At 41.3% G+C, this 26,830-nt stretch overlaps 2 protein-coding genes across 2 annotated transcripts in view; one reads left to right on the plus strand and one right to left on the minus strand.

Annotated features, from left to right (window-relative positions):
* Positions 1 to 255: 255 nt before the first annotated feature.
* psmd6 (proteasome 26S subunit, non-ATPase 6) lies at positions 256 to 2,840 on the plus strand. Its single transcript, XM_011475085.2, has 8 exons — positions 256 to 533; positions 986 to 1,191; positions 1,312 to 1,457; positions 1,582 to 1,801; positions 1,880 to 1,988; positions 2,065 to 2,233; positions 2,466 to 2,543; positions 2,629 to 2,840. The coding sequence occupies exons 1-8, from the start codon at positions 389 to 391 to the stop codon at positions 2,723 to 2,725; spliced, it is 1,170 nt and encodes a 389-aa protein (XP_011473387.1). The 5' UTR covers positions 256 to 388; the 3' UTR covers positions 2,726 to 2,840.
* A 980-nt stretch (positions 2,841 to 3,820) lies between these two features.
* atxn7 (ataxin 7) overlaps positions 3,821 to 26,830 on the minus strand; it is a 41,640-nt gene continuing 18,630 nt past the window's right edge. Inside the window, exons 5-13 of the mRNA XM_020703287.2 lie at positions 20,460 to 20,564; positions 10,116 to 10,410; positions 9,266 to 9,585; positions 8,968 to 9,050; positions 8,542 to 8,822; positions 8,275 to 8,464; positions 8,069 to 8,190; positions 6,833 to 7,967; positions 3,821 to 5,643 (exon numbers count right to left, since the gene is read on the minus strand). Of these exons, the coding sequence (XP_020558946.1) occupies positions 5,626 to 5,643; positions 6,833 to 7,967; positions 8,069 to 8,190; positions 8,275 to 8,464; positions 8,542 to 8,822; positions 8,968 to 9,050; positions 9,266 to 9,585; positions 10,116 to 10,410; positions 20,460 to 20,564 (2,549 nt within the window). The 3' untranslated portion in view covers positions 3,821 to 5,625. The remainder of the gene's footprint in view (positions 5,644 to 6,832; positions 7,968 to 8,068; positions 8,191 to 8,274; positions 8,465 to 8,541; positions 8,823 to 8,967; positions 9,051 to 9,265; positions 9,586 to 10,115; positions 10,411 to 20,459; positions 20,565 to 26,830) is intronic.

Raw genomic sequence — 26,830 nt, forward strand, 5'->3', positions numbered from 1 at the left:
CATTAGTATCTCACGTACGCACCATTCCTAACAGTGTACACAAAAAGGTAACTGATACATTTAAAAGTTGTTTGCCTTTGAATGTTTTTAATTTATTGTTTTGTCATACATATCTCATCCCATGTGTCTTTGTTTTCAAGTATGTTTGTTGCATCTTGCATATTAATTTTTAAAAAGTTGTCATGATGTTTTTTTTCTTTGTCCAGCAGATGGCAGTAGCTATAAAATAGGTTCAGACTTTTTGGGACCCTGTTGATGACGTCAGCGGAAACACCACAGTCCACTGTTTTTCGTAGTCATCCTTGGCTAACGGCTCACAACCGAAGAGTTGACTCTACCGCGTTTAAAGTCTGCATTTTGTGTGGTTGTTCATTAATCGTAAGACAGAATGCCGTTGGAAAACCTAGAGGAGGAGGGTTTGCCCAAGAACCCAGATCTGCGGATAGCTCAGCTAAAGTTTCTGCTCACCATGGAGGCTCATCGACAGGATGCTAACGTGAAGACGGAGCTCATGGACGCTATCAAAGCTAACAGTGAGTTAGCGTTTTAACCGAGCGCTCGGGGACAAAGAAGCTATCATCAAATGTTTGAATCTATTTTAAAGCGCAATTTATCCTTTGAATATAGACTGACTAACCGATGTTTGTAAAATTGATTCCTTTCTTGGTTGGAATTTTTAATTAGCTTCCTAGCTAACTTTGTTAGTAGACATAAGAGGACCGTAAAACTAATAAAGTTATTTCACTTTTGATATTAACAAGTAGTTTCATGTTTATATTTTATTATGCTTTTCGAATAACATTGCTGTTAAAAATTTAGTTTGACTGTTACAAAGCGTTACTTTTTAGTGCTAATAAATAAATAAATAAATAAGCCTGTCCGTTTAAAAAATGTTTTATTTTATTATACTTTATTATATTATATAAGGTTCGATTTGGATTATTTTCGCAGACAAAGTAAAAACAGTTGTTTTGACATGTTTCAGATATGGCACCATATTATGAGGCCCTGTGTAAGGAGCTGAAATGGCAGCTGGACACTGAGCTACTGAGTAAAATGAAGAAGGCCAACGACGAAGAGCTGAAACGCCTGGATGACGTTCTGGAGGATGCAGAGAAGAACCTGGGGGAAAGTGAGATCCGGGATGTCATGATGGCCAAGGCTGAATATCTTATTAGAATTGGCGACAAGGCAGGTTCACACACTGCTTCACCTCTGTGACAGGACATTGTAGTGCTGCACGTTTTTTTTTTTTACAGTTGAAGCATTTTGTAGTGACGTCTCTTGTGTGGTCTGCATATATCTCTGTAGGAGGGGGCTTTGACTGCTTTCAGGAAAACATATGACAAGACAGTGGCCTTGGGTCACAGACTAGACATCGTCTTCTACCTTCTGAGGATTGGTCTCTTTTACATGGACAGCGACCTCATCACACGAAACTCAGAAAAAGCCAAGAGGTAAAGTCTTTGGTCAGACACATTTGGTCAGACACATTTTTTTTGGTAACTGCGTGGTATCTTTAAAGTACAGTACTAATCCCTTTTATTATTATTTTTTTTCCCCCCCATCTCTTCCCTGCAGCCTTATAGAGGAAGGAGGAGACTGGGACAGGAGAAACCGTCTGAAAGTTTACCAGGGCCTCTATTGTGTGGCAATCAGGGACTTCAAGCAAGCTGCTGAGCTCTTCCTCGACACGGTCTCCACCTTCACCTCCTACGAACTCATGGATTACAAGACTTTTGTTACTTACACTGTTTATGTCTGCATGATTGCTCTGGAAAGGCCTGACCTACGAGAGAAGGTAGGCAAGATTTTTTTTTACTGTACCCTATTTTGCTGTTCTTGTGAAGCAGTCGTTCTGATCAACTTTTCTTTGCAGGTGATAAAGGGAGCAGAGATTTTGGAAGTGTTGCACAGCCTGCCTTCTGTCCGTCAGTATCTCTTCTCACTCTACGAGTGCCGCTACTCCGCTTTTTTTCAGTCTCTAGGTAAGGGAACGTTTTATCTTTGCAAATATGTTGCAGTCAAATTTTTCAATGACACAGTTGTATCTTTGTGCTTTAGCAATGGTGGAGCAGGAGATGAAGAAGGACTGGCTTTTTGCTCCTCACTACCGTTACTATGTGAGAGAGATGAGGATCCAAGCATACAGCCAGCTGCTGGAGTCCTACCGCTCACTCACTCTGGGATACATGGCAGAGGCCTTTGGCGTCAGCACAGAATTCATTGACCAGTGAGTTTTGATTCATTTCTGGATGAAAGTCAGTCAAAAATCCACAGGAGGGATTGTCTAAGCATTAAAACAAGTCTGTCTAATATCTAAGGGTCACATTTCATTCAGTAAACCAAATGTGGTTTAACAGGAAACAGTTCAGGCTAATCACAAGGTTCACTGAGCATCTTAAGCAACCAATCTGTGTATATAAGTAATTCTAACTCCGTCTTATTCTGTTTTTTCCTTACAGGGAACTGTCCCGATTCATAGCGGCGGGCCGTCTCCACTGTAAAATCGATAAAGTTAACGAGATTGTGGAAACCAACAGGTGACTTGTTCACTATTGCTGCATATGCAGTAACAAAATCTTTTTTTTTTTTTTGTTAAATCTGGTATCTTTTTTCCCCCCACAGACCTGACAGCAAAAACTGGCAGTATCAGGAAACCATCAAAAAGGGTGACTTGCTGCTCAACAGAGTTCAGAAGCTGTCGAGGGTTATTAACATGTAATAACCTCCAGTGTGATCACAGCGCCATGTTCTGGAATTTTTCCCCCCAACACTTGTTTGTCTGACAAAGTGACTCTTATATTGTGTACATAATAAAAACATGTTTTCCTGCCAAATCTCCTGAAAGTTCTTGATTGGATGAATGACCCATGAGACATCATTTCATATAAATATCAGTATAAATTATTTTATTTACACAAACTTGTTACAAAACAAATAAACTATACAATCTCTTTAAATATTAATTCCTAACCTATGTTGTGTTCATGAATTACATAGCAGCCAATACATGAGTCCAGCTGAAAAATGATTCTGATGTTTACAAAAGAAATCTATACACTTTTACAAATGATTTTTTTCCCTCAGACTTTTTGTCCCTCACATTCCAGGTCTAAGGTGTGAACAAAGAAAGCATCCTTACAATGCCTTTCTTTTCAAGAAACAAAGTTAGGGTCTCCGGAATTTTTGTTTTAACCAAAACAAAAAAAATAGAAACATACAAAACCTCAGTAAACCACATGTATACTGAGGATGAACCAGTTTTCTTTCTGGGAAACTGGTGTTTTATACGGGGCAGCTGTAAGCTTCACCACATTTAGAATTCACAGGCAGATTTATAACCAAACTCCTAAACACTGAACATTCAAGTAAGGTAAGACGACCCAAAGAATACTGTCTTCCAACAGTCAAAAGAGTAAAACAAATTCAGGCACTTTCTTTAATCTGATATTTCTTTTTTTTTAAACCTGTGATTCAAATGACTTGTTTGGCAACGACGATGACAGCAGCAATCTTTGTGTTGATCCCCTTCAGCCTTCTGAAAACCTTTCAAATAGTTCAAGGGATTTGCGACTTTTTCCAAGTCTCTTGTTGATTCTTAGGCAACAGAAATTATTTTTTTGTAAAAGCACATGTGATCGAGACCTTGAAAGGTGACTACAGGTATCCTTCGTCATACAGACGCATGCTACAGTGGCCGCGCTCTTTAAAGGATTTGATTCATGAGATGCTTCAGCTACTGGATGGAGATATTGCATCACGTAGACTTGGCAGTGGAACAACTCAATAGTTGTCTTCTTTAAAGTTCTCATTTTTGTTTTTTTTACTAAACAATTTTCCAAAGTTGTAGCAAAAAATTGATGCGTACGAAAAATGTGCAAAAATACATAATTTACTATGTACAATTTGGTAACAAAATACGTAATTTCAAATAAGGATACTTCAATACTTTTTTGATACAGAAGCTACAAGAAGGGGGAGAAAAGCTACTTTTCTAAATGAAATCCTCTGATGAACTTTTCTAGGATTTGACATCAGTTCTGTAAAAAGGACTCGTTTTGTCGAAAGGTTCCGATGGATCCTTTGAAGTCATCTCCATGAATCTCACACCATAACATTCACTCAGAACCACCCGAATGCACAAACATCCCAGCGCGATGGGCTGGAACCGCCTCGTTTAAGACTCCGTTTTTGGAATACAGCATTGTGTCTGGCTACTCTGACAAGCGACAGCGAGGCAACCATCCAGACGTTGGGTAGTGGTTACACGCAGGAGGAGCACCTGCAGAAGACAAGTGACGTGCAAGTTTTGTTCCAGTTTTAGGCGTACCATACCTGATTCCCCACATGGGACAAGTAAAACGTTACAATTCACATCTGCCTGACCCCTAAAGCTGCACGCGGGGGGGAAAAAAAAAGGAGATAAGAAGTTGTGGCTATAACAACACAGCTTGCACAGATTCTCATACCCATTATGCACCACTGCCTGAAAAGTACTGACCCCCAGTTTAAAGACGAGCAGTTGGCAAAACTTTTGGCTAGTTTTGTGGACAGCAGTGCTTTTTTTTTTATTCCTTTCTTTTTTAGTGCTGTTCACAGTTGGGGGTGGGTCTCATGTGGCTGTCATACTTCTCATTGGACAGACTCCGGTGTCCCCCCCCTGGATCAGACTGAAGATTTAATCCGAGGGAAGCACTAGGAGGCCTTTCACATTTAGAAGCACAACTGTCTTCCTCAAGTTTACATGACTTTTCAGAGTTCAGTGTAAAAAGCTTGTAAGAAATTATAGATATATATAAAATAAAATAAAACTTGCATAATTATTTCGTGTAACTAAAGAATCCAGATCCTCCAGGTAGGCTCATCTCAGGTGTGAATGCGACCAGAGGTTACAAAACAAGGGTGCCAGAAGGACACACACTGAGAAAAAGAAGCCAAACAAGGTGATTGTGTGTAGAAGTGTTGACATTATTATTTCTCTCCTCCTGCTCTCCTAACAAGGCTTCTGAGATCAGGCGTTGGGGGTGTCATTTCGTTGGAAAGTCCAGTAGTCAAGCAGAATCTGAGAAAAATCTTTGTGCACTCACACACACACACACACACACACACACACACACACACACACACACACCCACACACACACACACACCTTTACACCCATTCTTCAGCATAGAGAGATCTGCTAGTCGTCTCTAGTCGCTCTGTATCGCGGCGGCGCGTTGCAGCAGCCCTTAACCTGAACACTGGGGCCAGACAACCATGGCTGTTGCAGTTTGTTCCCTCTGCTTCTGACTGCATGGGAAGAGCTCTCAAAATACGAAGAAACCCCTTGCATGGGAATTGGGGGGGATGTTCTTGGCTCGATTATCAGACTCCGGTCCCCGTTTAGACCCCCCCCCCCTCCTATCAATGCGCATGTGCACACACATACATGGCTTTGGGAAAAATATTAAGGACCACATTTGCTTTACTGGGCAGTCCAGGTCATCTCCACCCTGAGGATTGTGGGTAGCTGAGAGTAATGTGGATTTTTGTTTCAAAAGGCCTCATGCGGTCCAGAGCAGTTGGACTGCTCCAGATCGTCCCCATCTGTCTTTCCAGTTTTGTCCACAGCAGCTCCTGTCAGGGGCGAGCCTTGGGCTGTGGGGGGAGAAAAAAAGCACGTGAAACCAAATCCTACAATGGAAATGTGTGAATATTATCTCCACTACAAACGAGAACGTACATCCAAAACATGATTTATTGTTTAGAATTACTGATCAAATTGTACTTTATTCTAAACCAGTAAAAAGAAAAAGGATGTGATTTTGTAGCTAAGAGAACAGACACACAGGCATGGCAACTGGAATTTCTTCAAAACCCATTTCAATGGAAATCCTGTTTTCAGTGTCTAACATATTTTTGTGGCATTTTTCTGGTAATGGAGGAATTTAAAAGAAAATTAAGCTTAAGCTTCTGAGTATTTTCTTGATTCAAATCGTGGTGAATCAGGAGCAGACGAAAAATTGCCTTTTGAAAAGCAGCACTTGTGACGTATAAAATGCGCAGGGCGGGCCACAAGTGCCTTGCTCCAAGCTCTCAGCAGGGCGCTGCTTTGCATCAACGGTCTCGCCACAACTCATGCTAAGTTCACACCATCCTCAGTTAGCGTGTCTAAGCAACCGCTTCCAATGGAAAGTCCATGTAAACACCCGAATATGCGCGTTCCGGGCTTCAGTATTTAAAAATCTCACATTAATGCTACACAGGTTTTTGAGTCAGTTTTTGGGCTCTACATACTGAACGTGTAGCCATTGAGCGTGCATTGAAAGTTAAATCACCTGAACTGTGACCAATCAGGGACTCGGATTTGGTATTGGTATTTTAATTCACAGAAGTGCTAGACGTTGATCATGGAGGAGATAATAATAACTGTGCTTTGTGCCTGGCTGAAATTCTAGGACATTAACAGCTCTATTCCGATATGTGAAAGACTTAAAGAAAAAGATTGGAGCAAGATTTGCACTGTTTTGAAACTTTGCACCAATCCTCTTCTGTGAGCACATGCACTAGTATCGGGTAGCGACAGTGCAGTGTGAACACCATATGTTAGAATGAGAGTTCAAGAAGGCACTTTTAGCGTGTTCTTGAACGCACATTACATGCCATGTGTGTACAGAGCATAAGTGGTGAATTTCTATTAAACCAGCCGCTCTGCAGAAACTACGTCATGGAAAACTAATTTTTTTGGCTAAAAACGGCATAATCATAACTAAAGGACCACTCAAAACGCTTTTACAAAAGATCGAAATGTGATCGGAATGGATGTCCAGGAGTTTTCAAAACCAACCTGATGTAAATGGGTGTTGTTTGGCAGTCCCGCTGCCCCTGGAATGCTCCGCCCATGCTTCCCATGGATGTTGTTAATGGAAGGAGACTTTGCCACTTTGGGTCTGCCTGTCCCTGGCCCACCCCCTCTTCCTGCCCCAAGCCCTCCGCCTCCCCTTGCGCTATTAATGGCGCCAGAGGCTGAAGAGCTTTTGCGCTTCTTTCCTTCCAGGCGTCCGTCTGAGGAGTGGTGGGTAAAGCTGGTGTGGTGTTCGGATGAAGATGAGGACTGGCGGTGGACAAATGGACCCAGGGACAGGGTTGAGTCACTGCTGTTCATCACCACACTCATCCGCTTGATGGACTCTGCAGGGCTGCCTGAAGGAGGACCTCGTGCCGGTGGCCCAGAGGAGCCGCCTGCTGAACCTCCAGAAGCCTCTGCCTTGAGACTAAGAGAGTTGGTCCGCACGTTGGGACCACAGTTGAGCCCCATGCTATGGACTCCACTGTGGGAGAAGGACATCGACGATGACAGACCTAAAGAGCTGTGTTGATGAGTGCTCCCTGAGCTGCTGACGTTTGCACAGTTCTTCTTAAGGAATGAGGAGGAGAAGTTAGCGTTGGAGGAGGAGGATTCAGAGGAGCCGTGTGACGCCATGAGGACAGAACTGTTTTTCCTCTTCTTTGCTGCCCCGAAACTAACACTGCTGTTGCTGTTTGCTCCTCCGGTGGTGTTTGGGGCAACCGATGTGGAGGAGCTTGTGGAGGTGTCCTTGGGTCTTAAGGATGAGGCTGAGGACGTCTTGGTGGTGCTGGAGGAACGAGACTTTAGCGCCCGGCCTGAAGCTAGGGAAGGAGCCAAGGAAGAAGAGGATGAAGACAAGTGGGCTGAAGGCATCTGTGGCGATGAAGACACTTGTCGGGCCTGCGTGGTGCCATAGGCCGGGTGCTCAGCCCCGCTCTGTGGGGAGCTGCAAGCATTTAAGGTGGTCCCATAGGAGAGCACTGATTTGCCCTCATGAGTCTGGCTATAAGGTGTTTGGGGCAAAGTTGCAGGGGGGCTCAGAAAGCCTGTAGAGGGAGTGTTACTGTGGGAATTTGTGCTTGTCCTATGGGTGGGTGCAACAGAGGAGTTCTCCAAGGCCAAGGGAATTTTCCTGCAACGCATGAACAACAATGTTCGTCACTTTTTAACTGCCAAACCATGTGTCTCTATGAATCAACTAAGGCATTTGATGAATTTGAAATCGACACTTACTTCCACATGTGAGCATTGACGTGCTTTTCCATCATCAAGGTTAGGGCACATCGCAGTCTGTCCCACCGCCTGTCAAAGGAGTAACAGCCTCTGCCAAACAGTCGACTGCTAAAAGTACAGAACTGAGGAGAAGAGATTAAATGAGGTTAAGAAAAACAACCATCACAGCTTTCAAAAACGACTCCATTGATGGCTCTGACACTTACAGCTGCTGGTTGTGGGTGATAACCTGAATAATGACAGTCCAGTTTGTCGCCGTTGTCCTCACGCTCCTCATTCTCTCCTTCATCGCTGGAGGGTCTGGAGAAACTTTCAGGGGTAGTTTGCGTTTGATGCTGGGGCTCCTGGACTCCTGCACCATCTCCAGAAACAACACCTACGTGACTGCTGTTCAGTCTGATGAGGACACAGTCGCTGTAGGTTAGAAACTTAAGACAAAAGGAAGGAATGGATGGGTGTGGGACAGCTCTCACCGTGGAAGACCAGGACTATGAAATTTGGGCTTTCCAAGTGGAGAAGGCTTCGTGACATCAGGGGTTGGGCCATTACCATGAGCCAGTTGAGGGGCATCATGGCCGGAGGCGAGGTGAGAGGAGGGGTGTGGGTCCCTGAGGGGGGGGTTATGCTGCGTATGGGCTTGTTGATGTTCTCGTTCTCTGTCCCGCTCCCTTGTTCTGTTCTTGTGCTCTGCCAGCAAAGTGTCAAAACGTTTCCTGCGGCCCGGCACTGCCCTTCGCTGGCTTAAGGAATGTGTCTGAAACAAGGGGAAGTGAAGAAAATCAGTACAAATACATGTTTGTTTTAAATTAACTGAGTGTCATTTTTGTTTTAAGACTAATTCTATTTCAAATAATCGAACACTTTCTGAAGTACATCACCTGTAAAGACCTTGTAATTACCTTGCATGTTAAGGATCTTGTGCAGGGTTTGCGTGCGGTTATATCCAAAACGCCACAGTGGATATCTGCATTGAACTCACGTTCTATAAGCATAAAACACGAGGAAAAAGAAGCCATGTGATCTGTCATGTATGTAAAATCTTTCCTGAGGTGCATCGTTTCTGATCAAAATCAGCTTCATTTTTTTCATTTTTTTAAACTGTTTGAATCTAATTCGCAGTAGCAAGAGGAAGCAGACCTAAAAACAGAAATAAAACAAAGACATTTTTTTTTTTTTTACCCCTCAAATATTACTTACCGGATACTTTCTTGCTGAAGTGCCGTCTGCCACTGGTGCTGCTGCTGTCCCGCTTCTTGTCTGAGGGGAGGCCCTTACCGTTGGGAATCTGACTTGAGGCCAGCAGTGGAAGCTTTGGTGTGGAGGGACAGTTAAGGCTTGCTTTAAGGGTGGTGGAGGAGGTGGTGGTGATGGTGGTAGCATTTGAGCTCACAGTGGTGCTAGATAGGGGTGTAGTGGAAGAGGATGAGGTGGTAGCGGGGGCAGCTTGAGCCTGGGCCAGCCTCGCTGACGTGTCCACCTTCAGATGCATCTTCTCTACCTGGACAGCTGGAGTGAGGCTGGAAGACAAAGTGAGAGAGATGAAGACGGCAGGAAGGAGATGAGCTTTATAGAAAAATAAAAACACATCTAGTATGACGGAAGTACTTTAGAATTTAAGTACTATCTCTCTTTACTGTTTGCTGCAAGATTCTGTAGAGAATTACTTACATTTTGTTAAAAAACCAAAAAATGAATGCCATGGAAAAGCGTGTTTTTTCTTTATTTTGAGAAAAAAATGATTTAATTGCACTTAAAGGAATGTTCATCATTTCATGAATGACCTTTGGTTCCAACGTCTTCTTTTGTTTAATTGATTTTGCTTTTTGATCTCTGTTTTTTTAATGTTGTAAAGCACTGCACTTTTTCAGGTGCGGCTATATTTTAAAATACTTAATAAAGATAAGGGTACCATCATTTTCTATTCGTATTCTATTTGTTTGCTTTTGTGCACAGGGCTTTTTGAGGAGAAATATAAGTAGATTATTTGGCCAAACAATTTTTTCATTAAGTTTGGCCTGTTTAAAGGTGGTGGAGGGAAAAGACGTACATTTTGTCTGGATGCAGCATCCTGAAAGGGGCAATCGGTGGTCTTCGCTGAACCCCTGGCAGCTTGTCTTTGGCTGATTTGACAAGTTTTAGACTGGAGGAGGATGACGATGATGACGAGAGGGACACACTGGAGCTGGCAGTGGATGCTCGACTTAGGATGCTTGCACTGGTCACTCCTACCCCGGCCCCCGAGCCCAGCACAGGTCCGTGCCCACCGCTGCTGCTTCGGCTCTTGCCTGACACAGGAAAGGGCGGTATGGTGGACTGCTTGCTGGTTGAACTGTGTCTTCTTTCTGTAGTTTGGGACACAAAAAGGCTGGTTATGAGACATAAACACTTAAACAAGAGAGAAAAGTATTTCTTGATAGCAGTGAGCGAAAAATAAGCACATTTGTGATTAAAGTCAGCACAGCCTGAAATACAAAAAAAAACAAGCAGGTCAAGAGCTTTACTTCCTGCCTGGGCTTCATTCAACAGCTGCCATGCAAACTGGTAGGAAGCAGAATGACAGAAAAAAAGATTAGGATAATGTCCAACTGTAGAAATTAAGAAAAATACATTTATACACTGGAGAGATGCACACGACATTTGTACGTAAAACTTGATGATATATATGTTAAAGTCTAAATTGGCTTAAGATTTACAGTAAAAGCCGACAGTGAAACTACACAATTGACAAAGCAAAGTATAGCACAGCCACTATTTTTGATGCAACAGAATATTGTCTGCAGAAATGGACTTTAGCACCAACTTGTTTGTAGCACTCATTTAACAACAAGAGAGAAAACTAAAGGGCACAGATTCTAAAATTTGGCCTTAAAAACTTCTTCATGATGATGCAAAGTACTAAGGTTTTGAAATAACGAAAGAGGGAAGAAAAACCAGCTACAATCCACCAAAAGCCTTTGTAAAGAAAAACCAACTTTCTTAATAATAGGTCAATGTTCTGGTCAGCTAAAGGTATTTGGACTGACTCCAAAATATGATCTTGAAGCAGACTGAAGGCCAAACCTCAGTCTCAGCAGGTGACGTACAGACAGGCCTGTTGCAGCAGAAACTGTGTAGATCCCAATACTTCAGCGGACCACTCCCCTCTCCCTCAGCAAGCTTGCACAAACAAAAACTTTAGACTTCTTAGCCTTATTCCAATTGGGCGTGCTGCTTTCCCCAGTTAGGCATCTCTCTCCTGACACATCCGTTTGCCACACACTCCAGGAGTTTCTTCACACCAATTAGCTTTTCTGCTGGGATCTTTACCTGAAGCCAAGTCCCGTTTCAACTCCATTCATTGTTCCATGAACCACACATGTTCTGAAACTCCTACCCGGTTTGGCTTAAAAGACAAAAGTGAAAAATCAAAGGAATAGACAAGACATTTGGTGTCTTGCTGATGACAGACGTTAGTCAGGATGTCTTCATTGTTCTTTAGAGCATTTAAATTACACCCTAATAGAAAACAGAACAAATCTGGTGTCAGTGGTCCAAACTACACCTGTCTTAAGAAATCTGTGTCCTCGACAGACGCATCATCGCTCTTTTAAGAGTTCTGATGCAGAGAAGATGTCCACCAACAACAAATGACATTGCGCTCACTTATATTGTTTCCAATCTTTCTTTCTCGTCGAGGTGCAACTGAAGCCCTGTTTCAACTGTCAAACTGGAGGGTTTTGTTGGTCACAGTCCGCAGAAAAACTGACTTAGGAAAACCCATAGTCAACAGGACACACAAACAGCCATCATCATTTACACCATCTACAACAATTTTCCATAAAAGTGTGCATAAAATCCCCAGAGTTGATAGTTACGCTAACGGGAACAGTTGATTTCATCTAATGTTTTCTGGTGCTTGATTCCAACAATCTGGGCACGGAAGGGTTTTTTCAATTTTCCATTTGAGCTTGATTGTAGAACTCAGTAACTCAGCATAACAACTTAACTTTATCAAAGTCTGAACTGCCATTACAGACCAAACAAACACAAAAGAAGAGCAAATGTTTTTTTTTAAATAAATAAATAATGGCATAGGTGCGTCTAAATGAAAAGATAAATGACTAAAACTGCAGGCAAGCTTGCAGATTCTGTTTCTGTGATTAGACACTCCTGCTGGGTTCAGACTCAGCTGAGGAATACAAACACTTCATAGAAAACAGATGAACTCTAAGAGGGATATTAGCTTCCACACTGACATCGGGGCTGGGTGTTATTGACACTGATACCCTAAATCCAGTTGAACATTACCTTTGTTTTGCTTCTAAATTACTAACAAATTTAAGTAACAAATACACTTTGGTTTAATTTCTTAAAGTGTTAACTTCATTTACGGATCTAACTATTCATACAAAGAAACAAGCACAAAAGGATCAAAATACTATCAACACAAAACAAAAGTTGTTTTTATGAAAAATTACTTTAATCAGCAAAAGTATTGAGGCAATTCGGTTGGTGTCTAAAAAGTATCTAACTTGATACCCAGATCTAATTTAGACCAGTGTTTCTACCTCTGCGTGATCACTGTATGGGTAAATTTATGAAAACATCGGGAAGACAATCAAAACAACAAGACGGCTCCTTTTCTTCATTGCCCTTTTTTCTGACCACGTTTCAAAATCACTGATCTTCATTCGTGCATGTACTTCACAATTCACGGCTATGATAGAGGAATATTTCAGCTTTTTAGAAAAGGGACATAATTAAGACTACGGTGTTCCCTTGCTATTTTGTTTTCAGTGCAAGCTTCTTTTTTTTAACAGTGCACGGTGTTCTCTGTCTTGAATGGCTGTTGACCTTGTCAATCAATCTCCTCCATGCTGTCCCTCCTGTATAGAATTGATACATTTATATAAATCTTTGATGACCAGCAGATCTTTGGTTTCATTCATAATATTATATACTTTTAAAAAGGTTTCAACTTTGAAGGTTTAAACAAAAGAGAAAAGTGTCAAAATGTTGATCTCTTTCTGAGAAAAGTGTATAAAGAGCATAGTGTAGAGTGAGCAGTTTTACAGCCTTAAAACATCTCTAAATCTATTTTGGAGATGTGACCTAACGCTGGTTAATATTAGAACGCAGCTCCCCTGATAAACGAAGGACTATCAGGGACTACAGATGCTGATTTGGCCAAAGATGAGAGAAACAAAAATCAAATAGAAAAAAAATGTAGTTACATAAAGAATGGCTGGGCGGTGGCGCAGTGGTTAGCGCTTTTGCCTCACAGCAAGTTCAAGTCCCGGCTGGGGGACCTGAAACAGAACACCAATGGGGGACCTTTCTGTGTGGAGTTTGCATGTTTTCCCTGTGCATGCGTGGGTTCTCTCCGGGGTCTCCGGCTTCCTCTCACCGTCCAAAAACATGCTTCATAGGTTATTTGGTTAATCTAAATTGTCCATAGGTGTGAGTGTTAATGGGTGTGTGATTGTGGCCCAGACTGGCAAACTGTCCAGGGTGTCCCACAAGTGCCTGGGGGTTAGGCTCCGGCAGCCCCGTGACCCCGGAAAGGAATAACGGCAGAAGGTGAATGAATGCATACAGAACATGAGCATTACTGTTTAGAAGGTTTTTACGGATTTCCACAATCTGAACTTTTGCTAAACAAAAGGTTGCCATAAACCAAAGCTGCAAGCAGAGTTCAATGACCTAAACCGTTCCTGTTACAACCTTCCCATTGGCCTCTTAAGCCTCTTGAAGCTGAGAAACGTTGTAAGCCAACACAATGAACTATGGATTCATCTCTATGATAAAATAATATAGCTGAGAACAGATGAAAAAAAATACACATTAATAAAGGGAGTTAAGATTTACATAGCAGGGTTTATTACATTTGAATTTGTTAACAGTCGCTAAAGCTTTATCAATATTATTTACAACCAGTGTCTTCTTAATTATTTTTTATACCTGCTGTGTTGTGTGAACATTTCTCTCATCTCTCTGCCGTCATACGATGTGGTACAGTTAAAATGACACTAGCTATGACACCTGAGTGTCATATCTATTTTCTCTGGATTCTCTAAGCAAGCACTTAATAACCATTTTGGTTGTTCATGCCTGCATAAACAATCCATAATGAGGAGTGGAAAGCATTTGTTCATTTAGATAAGGCCGCTGTTACTGAGCTGATTCTATGTAAACAGTTGTCATGTGAAAGCAGACAATGATTTGATAATGTTGTTTGACCAATGATAATATTAAACTTTAGTCCTTAAACATCCATTAGGCTGAAGGGTCTACTAAATTACTAAACGTATCGTAACTTTCAAATGAGGTGCATAACAAACCAAGTCAGCCATAAAAACAAAGTCATCCCATTTTAAGTTAGGCACTTCAAAAGAAATGTCTCAGCCACAAAAGACGTCCAGAGTAGATTGGGTCTCTTCATCTTAAGTACATGCAAAGCTGTAAAGGCACACTACTTTGCATCAAGCTGGGAGATTGTTCTAAAATTATGAGACCACAGAGCTTGCCAATCTCTTGCTGTGTTTGTGCATAGTGCATTGAGTGGGAAGACTTGTAGACATGGATGAGGTTTGTTTAGGCAGGAAGGTACTGTTGCGTTGACCCCACTGAGAGTGTCAAACGTTTTAATCAGACATGGGCAGTAAGAAAAAGCGAGGGCAGAGATCTGAACAGTGGTGTGACATGGCTATTTTTTTTGACACATGCAGAGGAATTTGAAATCATTTGTACAAGTTCAATTTATTTGACCCATTCTTTACTTTTACACAGTTGGTTCAAATCATTGCGGCCATGGTGGGGTCGACCTCGATCGGAAGTTTGCGAGTTCGATTCCCGCCTTGCCTGCCCATGTGTCGAAGTGTCCCTGGGCAAGAGACACTGAACCCCACCTAGCCACCACCAGTGTATGAATGGGTGAATAGGTCTGTGACTGTAAAGCGCTTTGAGCCTTCAAAGAAGGTAGAAAAGCACTAGACAAGTATACATAATTTACCATTTACCATAGGCCAATACTATCAATTTTCAGCTGAGATGATTAGATGAGGCTGGGAAAAATAAAACATGGAAGGCAGGGGCATTTGTGTAGAGAAAGCCTGATTTAAAGGCTACTAAAAATAAAATAAAACTTTTTCAGTAAGATAGCAACACAACCCCGACTTAACAGTAGTTAAAGTGGCAAGCAAGGATTTAACAAAGTTTAAAGCGCCTATGTCAAGCCAAATCAACTTTTTTTTTAGCTTAATGTTAATTCCTCACAAAAAACAACCCCAAACGGGTAATTTTGATCCATTTATGGTGATGCATTTCTCAGGATTTCTCTAAAACCTGGTTCTATGAGCACCAGCCCCTCCCAATCCACAATAACGAGTGGGTCCTCACATTGTGACATCGGTAGATAAATGAGGAACAGCCCCTTCCAGGAAGAATTAACACTGCCAACACTGCCCCCAGGCTAACACACACCCACTTTTCCGCAGAGCTAGCGGTGTAAGGCAAAAACTTTAAACCTTTTATGTGCACAATAAGCACATCTACATTCTTTGCGAAAGTTTGGATGATGTTCGTTTTCGTGGGTCAGATGCAGACATGCTGCCAAGGCTGGCTCTAGGTTTTGCGTCATGAAATGGGCGGTACCCACAAGAAGCAAAAGGCGGTGCATCAGAGATCAATTCTTACTTCCGGGTAGGAAGATAAGCAAAGAAATCATTCTTTAGTGTGCCAAAGGTAATATATTATCATACATATGGATATTGTACTAAGAAAGGCTTAAGAATAGCATGATATAGGCCCTTTAAGTCCAACTGTTTGCATTATACATATTAAACCTCCCTCTAAAGTGATAAGGTAGTGATAATAAAAGACAAAGCATAACAGGTTTTGTAAATGGTTAGTCTTGGCATGCTGGCTTCCATACAACGTAAATCAATTTCCAAATACTCTGTTGTAACACCCAAACACTACAACTAACTCTAGCAATGAAACAATGCAACAAAAGGAGCATGCTTGAAGTGACAAGTACTGGCTTGTTATGGGCCAAATCTATAACTGGTTTCCATAAGTACACCTCAATATTCCAGTTCCAGACGGATTAACGGCCAACATTATAAGTTATAGTGATGTTGGTGCTATTTCATTTAACTGAAAAGGTCTCCCTTCCCATTTTTGTTTCATTAAGAAAAAAATATTTGCAAGTTTTTTAAAAATAATTATTGTTCCTCTCAGCTATAGTTTGCCAGAAGTTATCAAATTTACCCTATTTGGCTTTTGATGTTATTTTACACATTTCCACACACCAACACTAACCCTAACCCAGTCAAAGAAAAAAAAAAAACTAAATACACAAAACCCTCTAAAGTTGAGCTTCTAAAACTCTCTGGGAGGTGCACCTCATACTTTTAAATAAAAATCTATACACTAGCACAAAGGTCATTTCGTTATCGGACCCTTATTAGTATTTATTATCTGACATCATGGAAGTCCATCACACATCTTCTGAAAGCCACTTTTGCTCCATCTTGTGGTTGACCTTGACATTTGTGAATTCTGGTGAGCTTCTAACTGAATAAAAATGCTTTAACAAATACCTGCTGATAAACACCAATTCTAAAAAATACATTCGACACAAGCCTTTCATAGTTAGCTACATTATATTTTACTAAGTTTTCATTCAGAAGTTATGGGAGCTTGTGAACTAGCTGTAAACTCTTTTCACTTTACTCTGCGAGTTTAATTCTATCACTACTTTTGATGTATAAACAAAAAACTTCAAGTTAGCACATAGTACAAGCAACCTTTCACACAACCCCAGGATTTTTAATCTGACTAGACTGATAAAAAAAATATTTTTAAGATGTATGGTAAAATGATGATCATTTACAACATCTGAATATGAATAAATGTTGGGAACTAAATGCTTTTTCATACTTACACAGACGTAAAAAAAAGAAAATCTGAAACACATTTTTTTCTAGCGAAGACAAAAGACAGCACATAAGATATGTAAGCTCTAAATTTGCTCTAGCTTCCTTTTCTTTGGGACTCTGCATCCAGCACATCCTCCTTATGCTTTACTGTGGAAGTGAGATGTCAAAACTCTTTAGCTCCTCTTTTACCAGCAAGCTCTCATATATCAGGGTAACCTCAGCATTCCTATCTGCTGAGCAGTGTTTTAACAACACAGGCCAGGGATCAGTTACAACTGTCCATAGCCAAACTGCAGACAACAGAAAGTATTTGAGACTAAATTTGTCAGTTGAGAGAGGCGGGTATCTCACAGTAGGTTGAGGTGGTGGGATACAAGGGCCTCATTTCTAAAAAACCTGCGTAAAGCAGGTGGAAGTGTGTGCATGCAAACCTCAATGCAATCCTTAGTAATTATAGGGAATACATCTGCAGAAAAAGATATACACATTTACAAAACAACGCAGAAACCTGTATGAGAGGTTTTCCACAGCAGTGATGGAGATATTTGATGGTCAAGAATGTAAAGGTACATAACTGCAAGGAACAGAACTCATGCAAACCGGTTTAAAAACACACGATTTTACTGAGGCATCTTATTGGTCACTTAAAAACTTTAATAATTTAAGAAAAAAATATCTTAAAAAAAAAAGAGTAGGATTAGAAAGAAGATGTTAAGAAGAAGGTATTAGAACAAAAATGGTCAGTCTGACAAATAAAATAACTGTGTAATAACAGTTTATATCTCTAAAAAAGTCTGTGGGATTTTGGCTTCTTGGAGCCAGCGGTACTTTCTGCGAGGAACGCGAGGTGGGTGGAGTCACTCAGTCCACTTTTCATATACAGTCAATGGTGTCAACTTTTGTTGCCACTGTACACGAGGATACAAAGTGAGAAAGTCATAATTGGGCTTCTATTCTGTTTTTTCTCTGCTGCCGTCTTCATCAACTGTCCTTATAGGCTGACCAATGAATATTTGCATGTTCATTTCTTATTGACCTAAAACTTCTAAGGATAAATTAGAGGACACACGTGCTGTATTTATAAATGAAACCATGGGTCACATGTTCTACGCGAAAAGCAACAGTCAGTTTTATAAACGAGGACCGAAAGCCTTTGGGGACAGGTCTTCTTTCTCCTTCAGGATAAAACAACACAAGAAAATGTTACTAAGGCTCACTCATGCAGGACTAATTAAGCTGTAGATCCAAAAACTGCACAGATCAGCTGGGTCAATATTATAGTAATTTTTTTTACCTATTTACTAATTTTATCTATATACTCGCCATGTGGTCTCTATCTGTAAGCAGCTTGTACGATTATGAAACTACAAAACAATTTTACTTGGTTTCCTCATTGACTAAAACTTGTGTGGCAAACAAACAACCAGGGCCAGAGGTTCTTCAGTCTTCATCTCTGTTTTTAACTGTAACATTTACTCCATTAGAGACACTGTATTGCCAAACCAGCTTACAGATTCTAAGCATTTCCCAAATGTCTACCTAGTCTCAAAAAGGTCCCACAAATGACCCTACTTTAAAGTCTGACACCTGTACAATGATGCATGGTGCGATGGGTAGGTTTCAGGACATCACTTCAATGTCACACGTCTCACAGCTGAAAAGTAAGAGTGGCCGCAGTTTCATCCTCACCTTTAAACTTGTTCTGGCTTAAATTAGCACAGAAGTGTCAAAACGGCTGATAATCAAAAGAAATATGGTCTGACAAGAAATTCACATGCCTTGAGAAAAGACATTAGAGCAAGTGGGGGCGAGTCTTGTGCAGAACATGAGAAAACACACCGTAGTCCTTGAAGCGAGGACTCAAGGAAACAATGTCATGGTGAGGAAAAGGAGCAGAAAAAAGTAAAAAAGGAAAGAAAAACATATCTCTTAATGAAATATCAACATCAAATCTGGAGTGCCATTAGTGCCAATTAGCTTAATCCTTCAAGATCGAAGGAGTCTCTCTGCCCCTAATTTTAACAAGGGAAGGTAATGTCACTGTAAGAATACTGCAAAAGATCGGTCCATTCAAATAAAATGATGTTCATGCATTTATGTCGTTCTGATGTTTACACACCAGGATAACACACAACAGTATCAAAAGTAGAATTGGTGAGGAAAAAAAGAAAACCTTGAGTCAAACCCAAAAATGTTTCATAATAGGGCAACTATGGATTTAATGATACTTTAATACAATCATCAAGTTTCTTATTGTTTGGAAGTAACTTGGAGATTTACCAAAAGGTAATAAGAGCACATACAAGAGGCTTCACTAGCTGCGGTTACATGTGCAAAAGATCGGATTAGAATTGAAGTGTATAGGTGGGCCCAGAGAAACTTTACCTGATTATAACAAACATTTACATATGCCACACTTTCAGTCTCAATAAATCATTTTTGACATGTGCAGAACTCTCTAAAATACCGGAAACTGCAGCAGAAGAACAAACAAGAAAACCTGCAGCATAGAGTGAGATGATCTTCTAAACATGCTTTTATTATTGCTATGATTATTATTAGGTGCTTGTTCACTCACAAATTTTTTTTTTATCCGTGCGGCCAGTGCTTTTTTCTTGGCGGAATGGGGCCGATAGAAGGGTTAGGCTAATACATGCAAACAACAACATTTAGCTTTGGATGTAGTTAAAATCCATGCGGTCAATGCCACAATGTGCATCTTGGCTGAATAACATCAGCCTTTAATTTGTCCGGACGTAATTGTAAACATGATTTCACATTATTGTTTAAATGGTTTCTCAGGACTGCGCCAAGTGTCCTTTCTGCTTTGAAGAGCCACCTCCGTTAGCTCAGACACCGTAAAAGCCGCTGCTCTGCTCGGAGACACAGCTCTCCCGGGAGACAAGGTTCCCCTGAATCCGTCAGCTCGCTCACAGCTCCAGCTCAAAAGCCTCCTCTGGTGTGCACACCGTAACAAAGCACCCTCCCCTGCCCGCAAACAGGAAGCTACGAGTCTGGGTGTTCTGCTCAGAGACAAGGTTCGCTCGCACGAAGCAGCGGGCCGATCCTGTTCGCGCTCCAAAGACTCCTCTGGAGCACCACACCATCTACTATTGACCTAAACCAGCGCAGTAGTGACCAGCGATCGGAGTAAACTGTTTATATGCACCACGATCAGATAAACAATCGGCATAACCCAACTATCTCGATCAAAAAGAAATTTTGATCCGAATGAGTCTGATCGGGGCAGAGTATTCTGAACGGCGCGTTTATATGACGCTTTTTTTGTTTGATCAGGCGTTTATTCAGATTACTTTTGTCTGAGTAACCACAGCTATTGTGGAAAAAAAATGTCTGCCTTTATTTACATTTGCACAAAAAGTGACAATTAGTATGAATCATTTCAGGCTCGATTGTTTCATTTCCAACAAAGCATACAACCACATGTAAAAACAGAGTGTGTAATTTACCGTAGTGTGCTTGGAAAGCTTGTGGCTTAACCACATGACCACAGTGGTTGCACATCACCAAAAAGAAGTCATCCTGTGCAGGACACTGGCCGAATATGGGCATGTCTGCAAACAAAGAAAGAGTTAAACACAGAAAGACAACATCACTTAAGGAGATCAATAAAAGAAAAAGAAACAAAACCTAGATTCACTTGATGCACCAGATAGTGAATATAAAACTTTTTTGTTCATCTTTTGTTTTGTACAACATGGTGCAATTTCAAAACTGGATAATTTTAGGACATAAAGCTATTTTTGTTCAATAGGGACAGTCAGATATAAAAGCATTCCAGGAGGTAAAACATGGTTCTCAGTCTAAAAGTAACAGCTTTTATTTTTATTTTACTTGCACAAATGGTTTACTGACAATTTTTTTGATGGACCCATGTAGTTTTTTGGGGTTTTGAATTTATTAAATATTTGATAGACAATTTTGTAGCCAAGGTGCTGGATTTTATTTTATTTTATTTTTATAAAGTCCCGTCAGCTTCTAAAAATGATTAATTGAAGGGGAAAAGAACCCCAACTCAGACACCATCTTTACAAGTCTTGCATTTAAAGTACATGACATCTTTACAGTCAAAATCTTTGATCACACCCCTATAGAGTCTAAGAAAACAAAAACATCAGATTTTCCAGAAATCACAACAAATCTAAACATTTTGAAATTATAGATTAAACTCAAAAATTGTTTCAAGGAAAAAAAGATTTGCCCACCATAACAGATTCATAAATTTGGGAAAGTGTCAATAATTAAATTTGACAATTAAATTTTACCACTAAATCAAATATTACTTTATAGCCGTTTTCTTCAAGGAATAGATCACATTTAAAAATAATCCTATAAAGTGTCATAACCAGGAATAAATACACAATGACTAGGAAGATGGAATAGAATCTACAGCTTCAAGTCTGTTCATTCAATAACTGTCGTAGAAACCACTTTCTACCAGAAAGATCAGAAGGGCTGCTTCACACTAGAATGTGATCAAAATTTAGTCTGGTAGAAAGAATCAGAAACCACCTAATTAAAAATGCTAATTAAGAGATTGCCTGGGGCGTCATGAGAAGAGGAGCTGAGGAGAGGGCATAAAGGGATCGAAGAGGAGCCCCTCTCCAGAAAATGCTCCACGAGGGCTGTTGTCAAGGGTTCTCCAAGCATCACTGCCCAAGTCTAGAAGGGATGAGGGCCATTAAGCAAAGACCATATAAAAAAGATCTACCTGCTGAGTTCTCTCGAGAAGGGTTGGTAAATTGGCAGGCTGTGGGCTTTCTATCGTGTCAATTGTCTGAAGGAACGTTGTAAAGTGTCTCCAACAGCCCTGGAGTGAAAAGGCATGTTTTGCAACATCTACTGTCTGCTGCAGATAAAGAGAGAAGTCTTCACTTAATGAACTAAGGCATGTAAATTCCATCAAACATATGCTGGAAAGCTGGTTGCTGTGTGAAACAAACGACAGCCAATATGCAATCTGAACGGGAGCATTCACTGGTTGCCAGCTGCAAAAAGTAAAGGCCATTAAAGAGCCAGCTGTTTTAATCCAACTCTTCTTACATCTCTTCTCATTTTCAAATCACGAGAAAGTGAATTTGCTAATTCAGTAGCTTCTCCAGGACTGTTCATTAAAAGCCATTTTCACAGGCGTCTCATATCAACACCTGTTTAAAACTGTTCCGTCAAACAACACAGTCATATTTCTTTCCCTCTGCTATCAGCTTCTACTATACCTCTGCTATTCTCCAAGATATAATGGGTCAACTTAAAAAGTGTCTGCCCTGTTCTTCTGTGTCCATTTCATCCCTAAGAAAAGGTGAAAAGGGCACTGCAAAAGGGAGCGACAGAAGAGAAAATACACATAACAAAACACAGTAACTGTAGAAAAATGGACAAATGCGGGCCGGGGGGGGGGGACGGAGACGGAAAAGACTAAGAGAAGGAGAATCTAAGAGAACGAGGCAGGGGAAAACAACCAGACTCAAGTTCATTTCTGCATCCTCAACAACCACGGCAGTGATAAATGATCTGGGTGAGATGGGAGCAGCTCTAGCTGCCTATGAACCGCCCATGTGCTGGCTCTGGCTGACTTCTGGCTGACCAAATGCGGTTAATACTTTGTTACAGGATTTGTGTTAATTGTCTGAGTGTGTGGTGGATCGGCGATCACACTGCAGGGAGAAATCTGGTGGTGAGTCACGACAGAGAGGTGTAGTCATCCACTTGTGCCACCCAGACTAGACAAACAAAGAGACGCAATTTCTATTGAATGATGTCAAATGGACAAATTCACTAAAAAACAACAACAACAAATAAAATCAGTAAAATATGGAGAGAAATTAGACTCAGTCGGATTTGTGCGTGCGTAATTCTTGATTTATGCGTAAATTAGGATTTGTGCATAAATTTGGATTTGTGCGTGATTTGTTACTCACATAATACGTTTTGTGTATAAGTTAAAAAAATATAAAATGAAAAAAAATACAAAATGCAATTTACGTATGCACAAATTAAGATTACAACAGCTTGAAACTACTTACACACACACATCTTTAAAAAACACGCACGAATCCCTTGTTACGCACACACGAAGCCAAAGTTACGCACGGATCTACCGTGAGACTGTTTTCACGTCTCACAAATTCGTCCGTAAGTGCTGCGTTTAAATACCAGTGGAATGCTCGGTCATTAGAATTTTCCTATCAGCCTTCCCTTCTAAACGTATCCAGACAATGACTCAATCAATACATGAAGACAGTAGATGTTAGTGTTGAACATAGAGGCTACTTACTTCGGGGCGCTGACCACCGAGATGGGCCGCCATTCTTCCCGTGACTCTCTCTGCGTGACTGCCTTTGATTTTTCCGGAAGAAAAAAAGAGTGCCCCCTACTGGTCGTCCCTGTTACGCATTTTGTATCAATTCGGTGTCTCTGAGAATAATATACTTTTAATATATATATTAGCGTTTAAAAGTGAACGTCATATTCTCAGATAATAATTTTTATTTTCCTTTAAAGTTTTTTTAAGCCCTGCTACACCCACTGAAGGAAATATGTTTAGAATGGAGGGCTGATAGGAAAATTCTAATGACCGAGCATTCCACTGGTATTTAAACGCAGCACTTACGGACGAATTTGTGAGACGTGAAAACAGTCTCACGGTAGATCCGTGCGTAACTTTGGCTTCGTGTGTGCGTAACAAGGGATTCGTGCGTGTTTTTTAAAGATGTGTGTGTGTAAGTAGTTTCAAGCTGTTGTAATCTTAATTTGTGCATACGTAAATTACATTTTGTATTTTTTTTCATTTTATATTTTTTTAACTTATACACAAAACGTATTATGTGAGTAACAAATCACGCACAAATCCAAATTTATGCACAAATCCTAATTTACGCACGCACAAAGCAAGAATATGCATACACAAATCCTAATTTACGCACAAATCAAGAATTATGCACGCACAAATCCGACTGAGTCTAATTTCTCTCCATAGTAAAATAACTTAACAGTTCTGCTGTTGTCTAACAGAATGATACCAAAAAACTCACAAGAAAGGTCTGGACAAAAATGATGTATCTCCCTACTTTACTATGTTTTCAAACAACAATTGATCCACTAAAAAGGATTCTGTAACGGTCAGTGAGACTTCCACACCTGTCCACAGGTATTCTGGCCCACCTCCTTGTGACCACACTCTTCCAATACTCTTAGGAGTAGCAGGAAAAACGGAATGGCAAACAACTAGACTACAAGTGTATTTATGGTTCAAACTCCGTGAACATTCAATAACATCAATTTTAGCTCATTTTTAGAAATGATTTCGGCTGTGTTTATTGCTCATATCCTAAAACTTGTGGAAACCCCTAAACATCAAAGATGCAAGTTTCCACAGGAAGTCTCTTGGACAGATGCTGCTAAAATGGTGCAACCATCCGAGGATATGTTTGCAATCTAGCCACAGGGGTTGCAAGCCAGTAACTTCTGTGCCGGTCCCAAGCCCGGATAAATAGAGAGGGTTGCGTCAGGAAGGGCATCCGGCGTAAAAAATTGCCAAAATAACCATGCGAATCATCCACAACACTTTAGACATACCGGATCGGTCGAGGCCCGGGTTAACAACGACCGCCACCGATGCTGTTAACCTACAGGGTGTCGGTGTAAATTTGACTACTGTTGGTGGAAGAAAGAGGGGAGGCAGAAGGGTCCGTGGCCAGAGAGAGAAGGGAAAAGGCAGGAACATAGGTTTGAGAATAGGGACTCTTAACGTTGGCACAATGACAGGGAAAGGCAGAGAGCTGGCAGACATGATGGAGAGAAGGAAGGTAGATGTACTGTGTGTGCAGGAGACAAGGTGGAAGGGCAGCAAGGCACGTAGTATTGGAGGAGGATACAAACTGTTCTATCATGGTGTTGATAGGAAGAGAAACGGGGTAGGAGTGATTCTGAAGGGGGAGTTTGTAAACAGTGTTCTAGAGGTGAAAAGAGTCTCAGACAGGATGATGAGCTTAAAGTTAGAAATCGAAGGGGTGATGGTGAATGTAGTCAGTGGGTATGCGCCACAGGTTGGCTGTGAGTTAGAAGTGAAGGAGAGATTCTGGAGTGAGTTGGATGAGGTCATAGAGAGTATCCCCAGAGGAGAGAGAGTTGTTATTGGAGCAGACTTTAATGGGCATGTTGGTGAGGGCAACAGAGGTGATGAGGAGGTGATGGGCAGGTTTGGTGTGAAGGAAAGGAATCTGGAGGGACAGATGGTGGTGGACTTTGCGAAGAGGATGGAAATGGCTGTAGTCAACACTTACTTCCAGAAGAGAGAGGAACATAGAGTGACATACAGAAGTGGAGGTAGGAGTACTCAGGTGGACTACATCCTATGTAGACGAGGTCATTTGAGAGAGGTTAATGACTGCAAAGTGGTGGTAGGAGAGAGTGTAGCCAGACAGCACCGCATGGTGGTGTGTAAGATGACTCTGGAGGTCAGGAAGAAGAAGAGAGGGAAAACAGAAAAGAAGACCAAGTGGTGGAAGCTACAGAATGAAGAAACTTGTGAGGAATTTAGGCAGAAGTTGAGGCAGGTCCTGGGTGGTCAGGATGAGCTTCCAGAGGACTGGGAAACTACAGCAGAGATTATCAGGGAAACAGGTAGGAAGGTGCTAGGTGTGTCATCTGGAAAGAGGAAAGACGGTAAAGAGACTTGGTGGTGGAATGAGGAAGTACAGGAATGCGTCCAGAGGAAGAGGTTGGCTAAAAGGAAGTGGGATGTAGAAAGGACTGAGGAAGGTAGACAGGAGTACAAGGAAGCGCAGCGTAGAGTGAAGAGAGAGGTGGCAAAGGCCAAACAGAAAGCTTACGATGAGCTATATGACAGGTTAGACACAAAGGAAGGAGAGAAGGACTTGTACAGGCTAGCCAGACAGAGAGACAGAGATGGGAAGGACGTGCAACAGATAAGGGTGATTAAGGACAGAGATGGAAAGGTGCTAACAACCCAGGAGAGTGTACAGAAAAGATGGAAGGAGTATTTTGAGGAGCTGATGAACGAGGAAAATGACAGGGAAAGAAGGGAGGAGGATGTGGTTGTTGTGGAGCAGGAAGTAGCAGAGATTGGAAAGGATGAGGTTAGGAAGGCTCTGAAAAGGATGAAGAGCGGAAAGGCCGTTGGTCCTGATGACGTACCTGTGGAGGTATGGAAGTGCTTAGGAGAGACAGCAGTGGAATTTCTAACAAGGTTGTTCAATAGGATTTTAGAGAGTGAGAAGATGCCTGAGGAATGGAGGAGAAGCGTTCTGGTTCCGATCTTTAAGAACAAGGGTGACACGCAGAACTGCAGCAACTATAGAGGAATAAAGTTGATGAGCCACACAATGAAGCTGTGGGAAAGAGTAGTGGAAGCCAGGCTTAGGAAGAAGGTGGAGATCTGTGAGCAGCAGTGTGGTTTCATGCCCCGTAAGAGCACCACTGATGCCATTTTTGCTTTGAGAATGTTGATGGAAAAGTACAGAGAAGGTCAGAAGGAGCTGCATTGTGTGTTCGTAGATTTAGAGAAGGCGTATGACAGGGTGCCGAGGGAGGAGCTGTGGTACTGTATGAGGTCGTCTGGAGTGGCAGAGAAGTATGTCAGAGTAGTTCAGGACATGTATGAGAGAAGTATGACGGTGGTGAGATGTGCTGTAGGTCAGACAGAGGAGTTCAAGGTGGAGGTGGGACTACACCAAGGATCAGCTTTGAGTCCTTTTTTGTTTGCTATGCTGATGGACAGGCTGACAGACGAGGTAAGACAGGAATCTCCCTGGACAATGATGTTTGCGGATGACATTGTAATTTGCAGTGAGAGTAGAGA

The sequence above is a fragment of the Oryzias latipes genome, chromosome 5 (genome assembly GCF_002234675.1).
Source record: "Oryzias latipes chromosome 5, ASM223467v1".
In the NCBI taxonomy this organism is placed as follows: Eukaryota; Metazoa; Chordata; class Actinopteri; order Beloniformes; family Adrianichthyidae; genus Oryzias; species Oryzias latipes.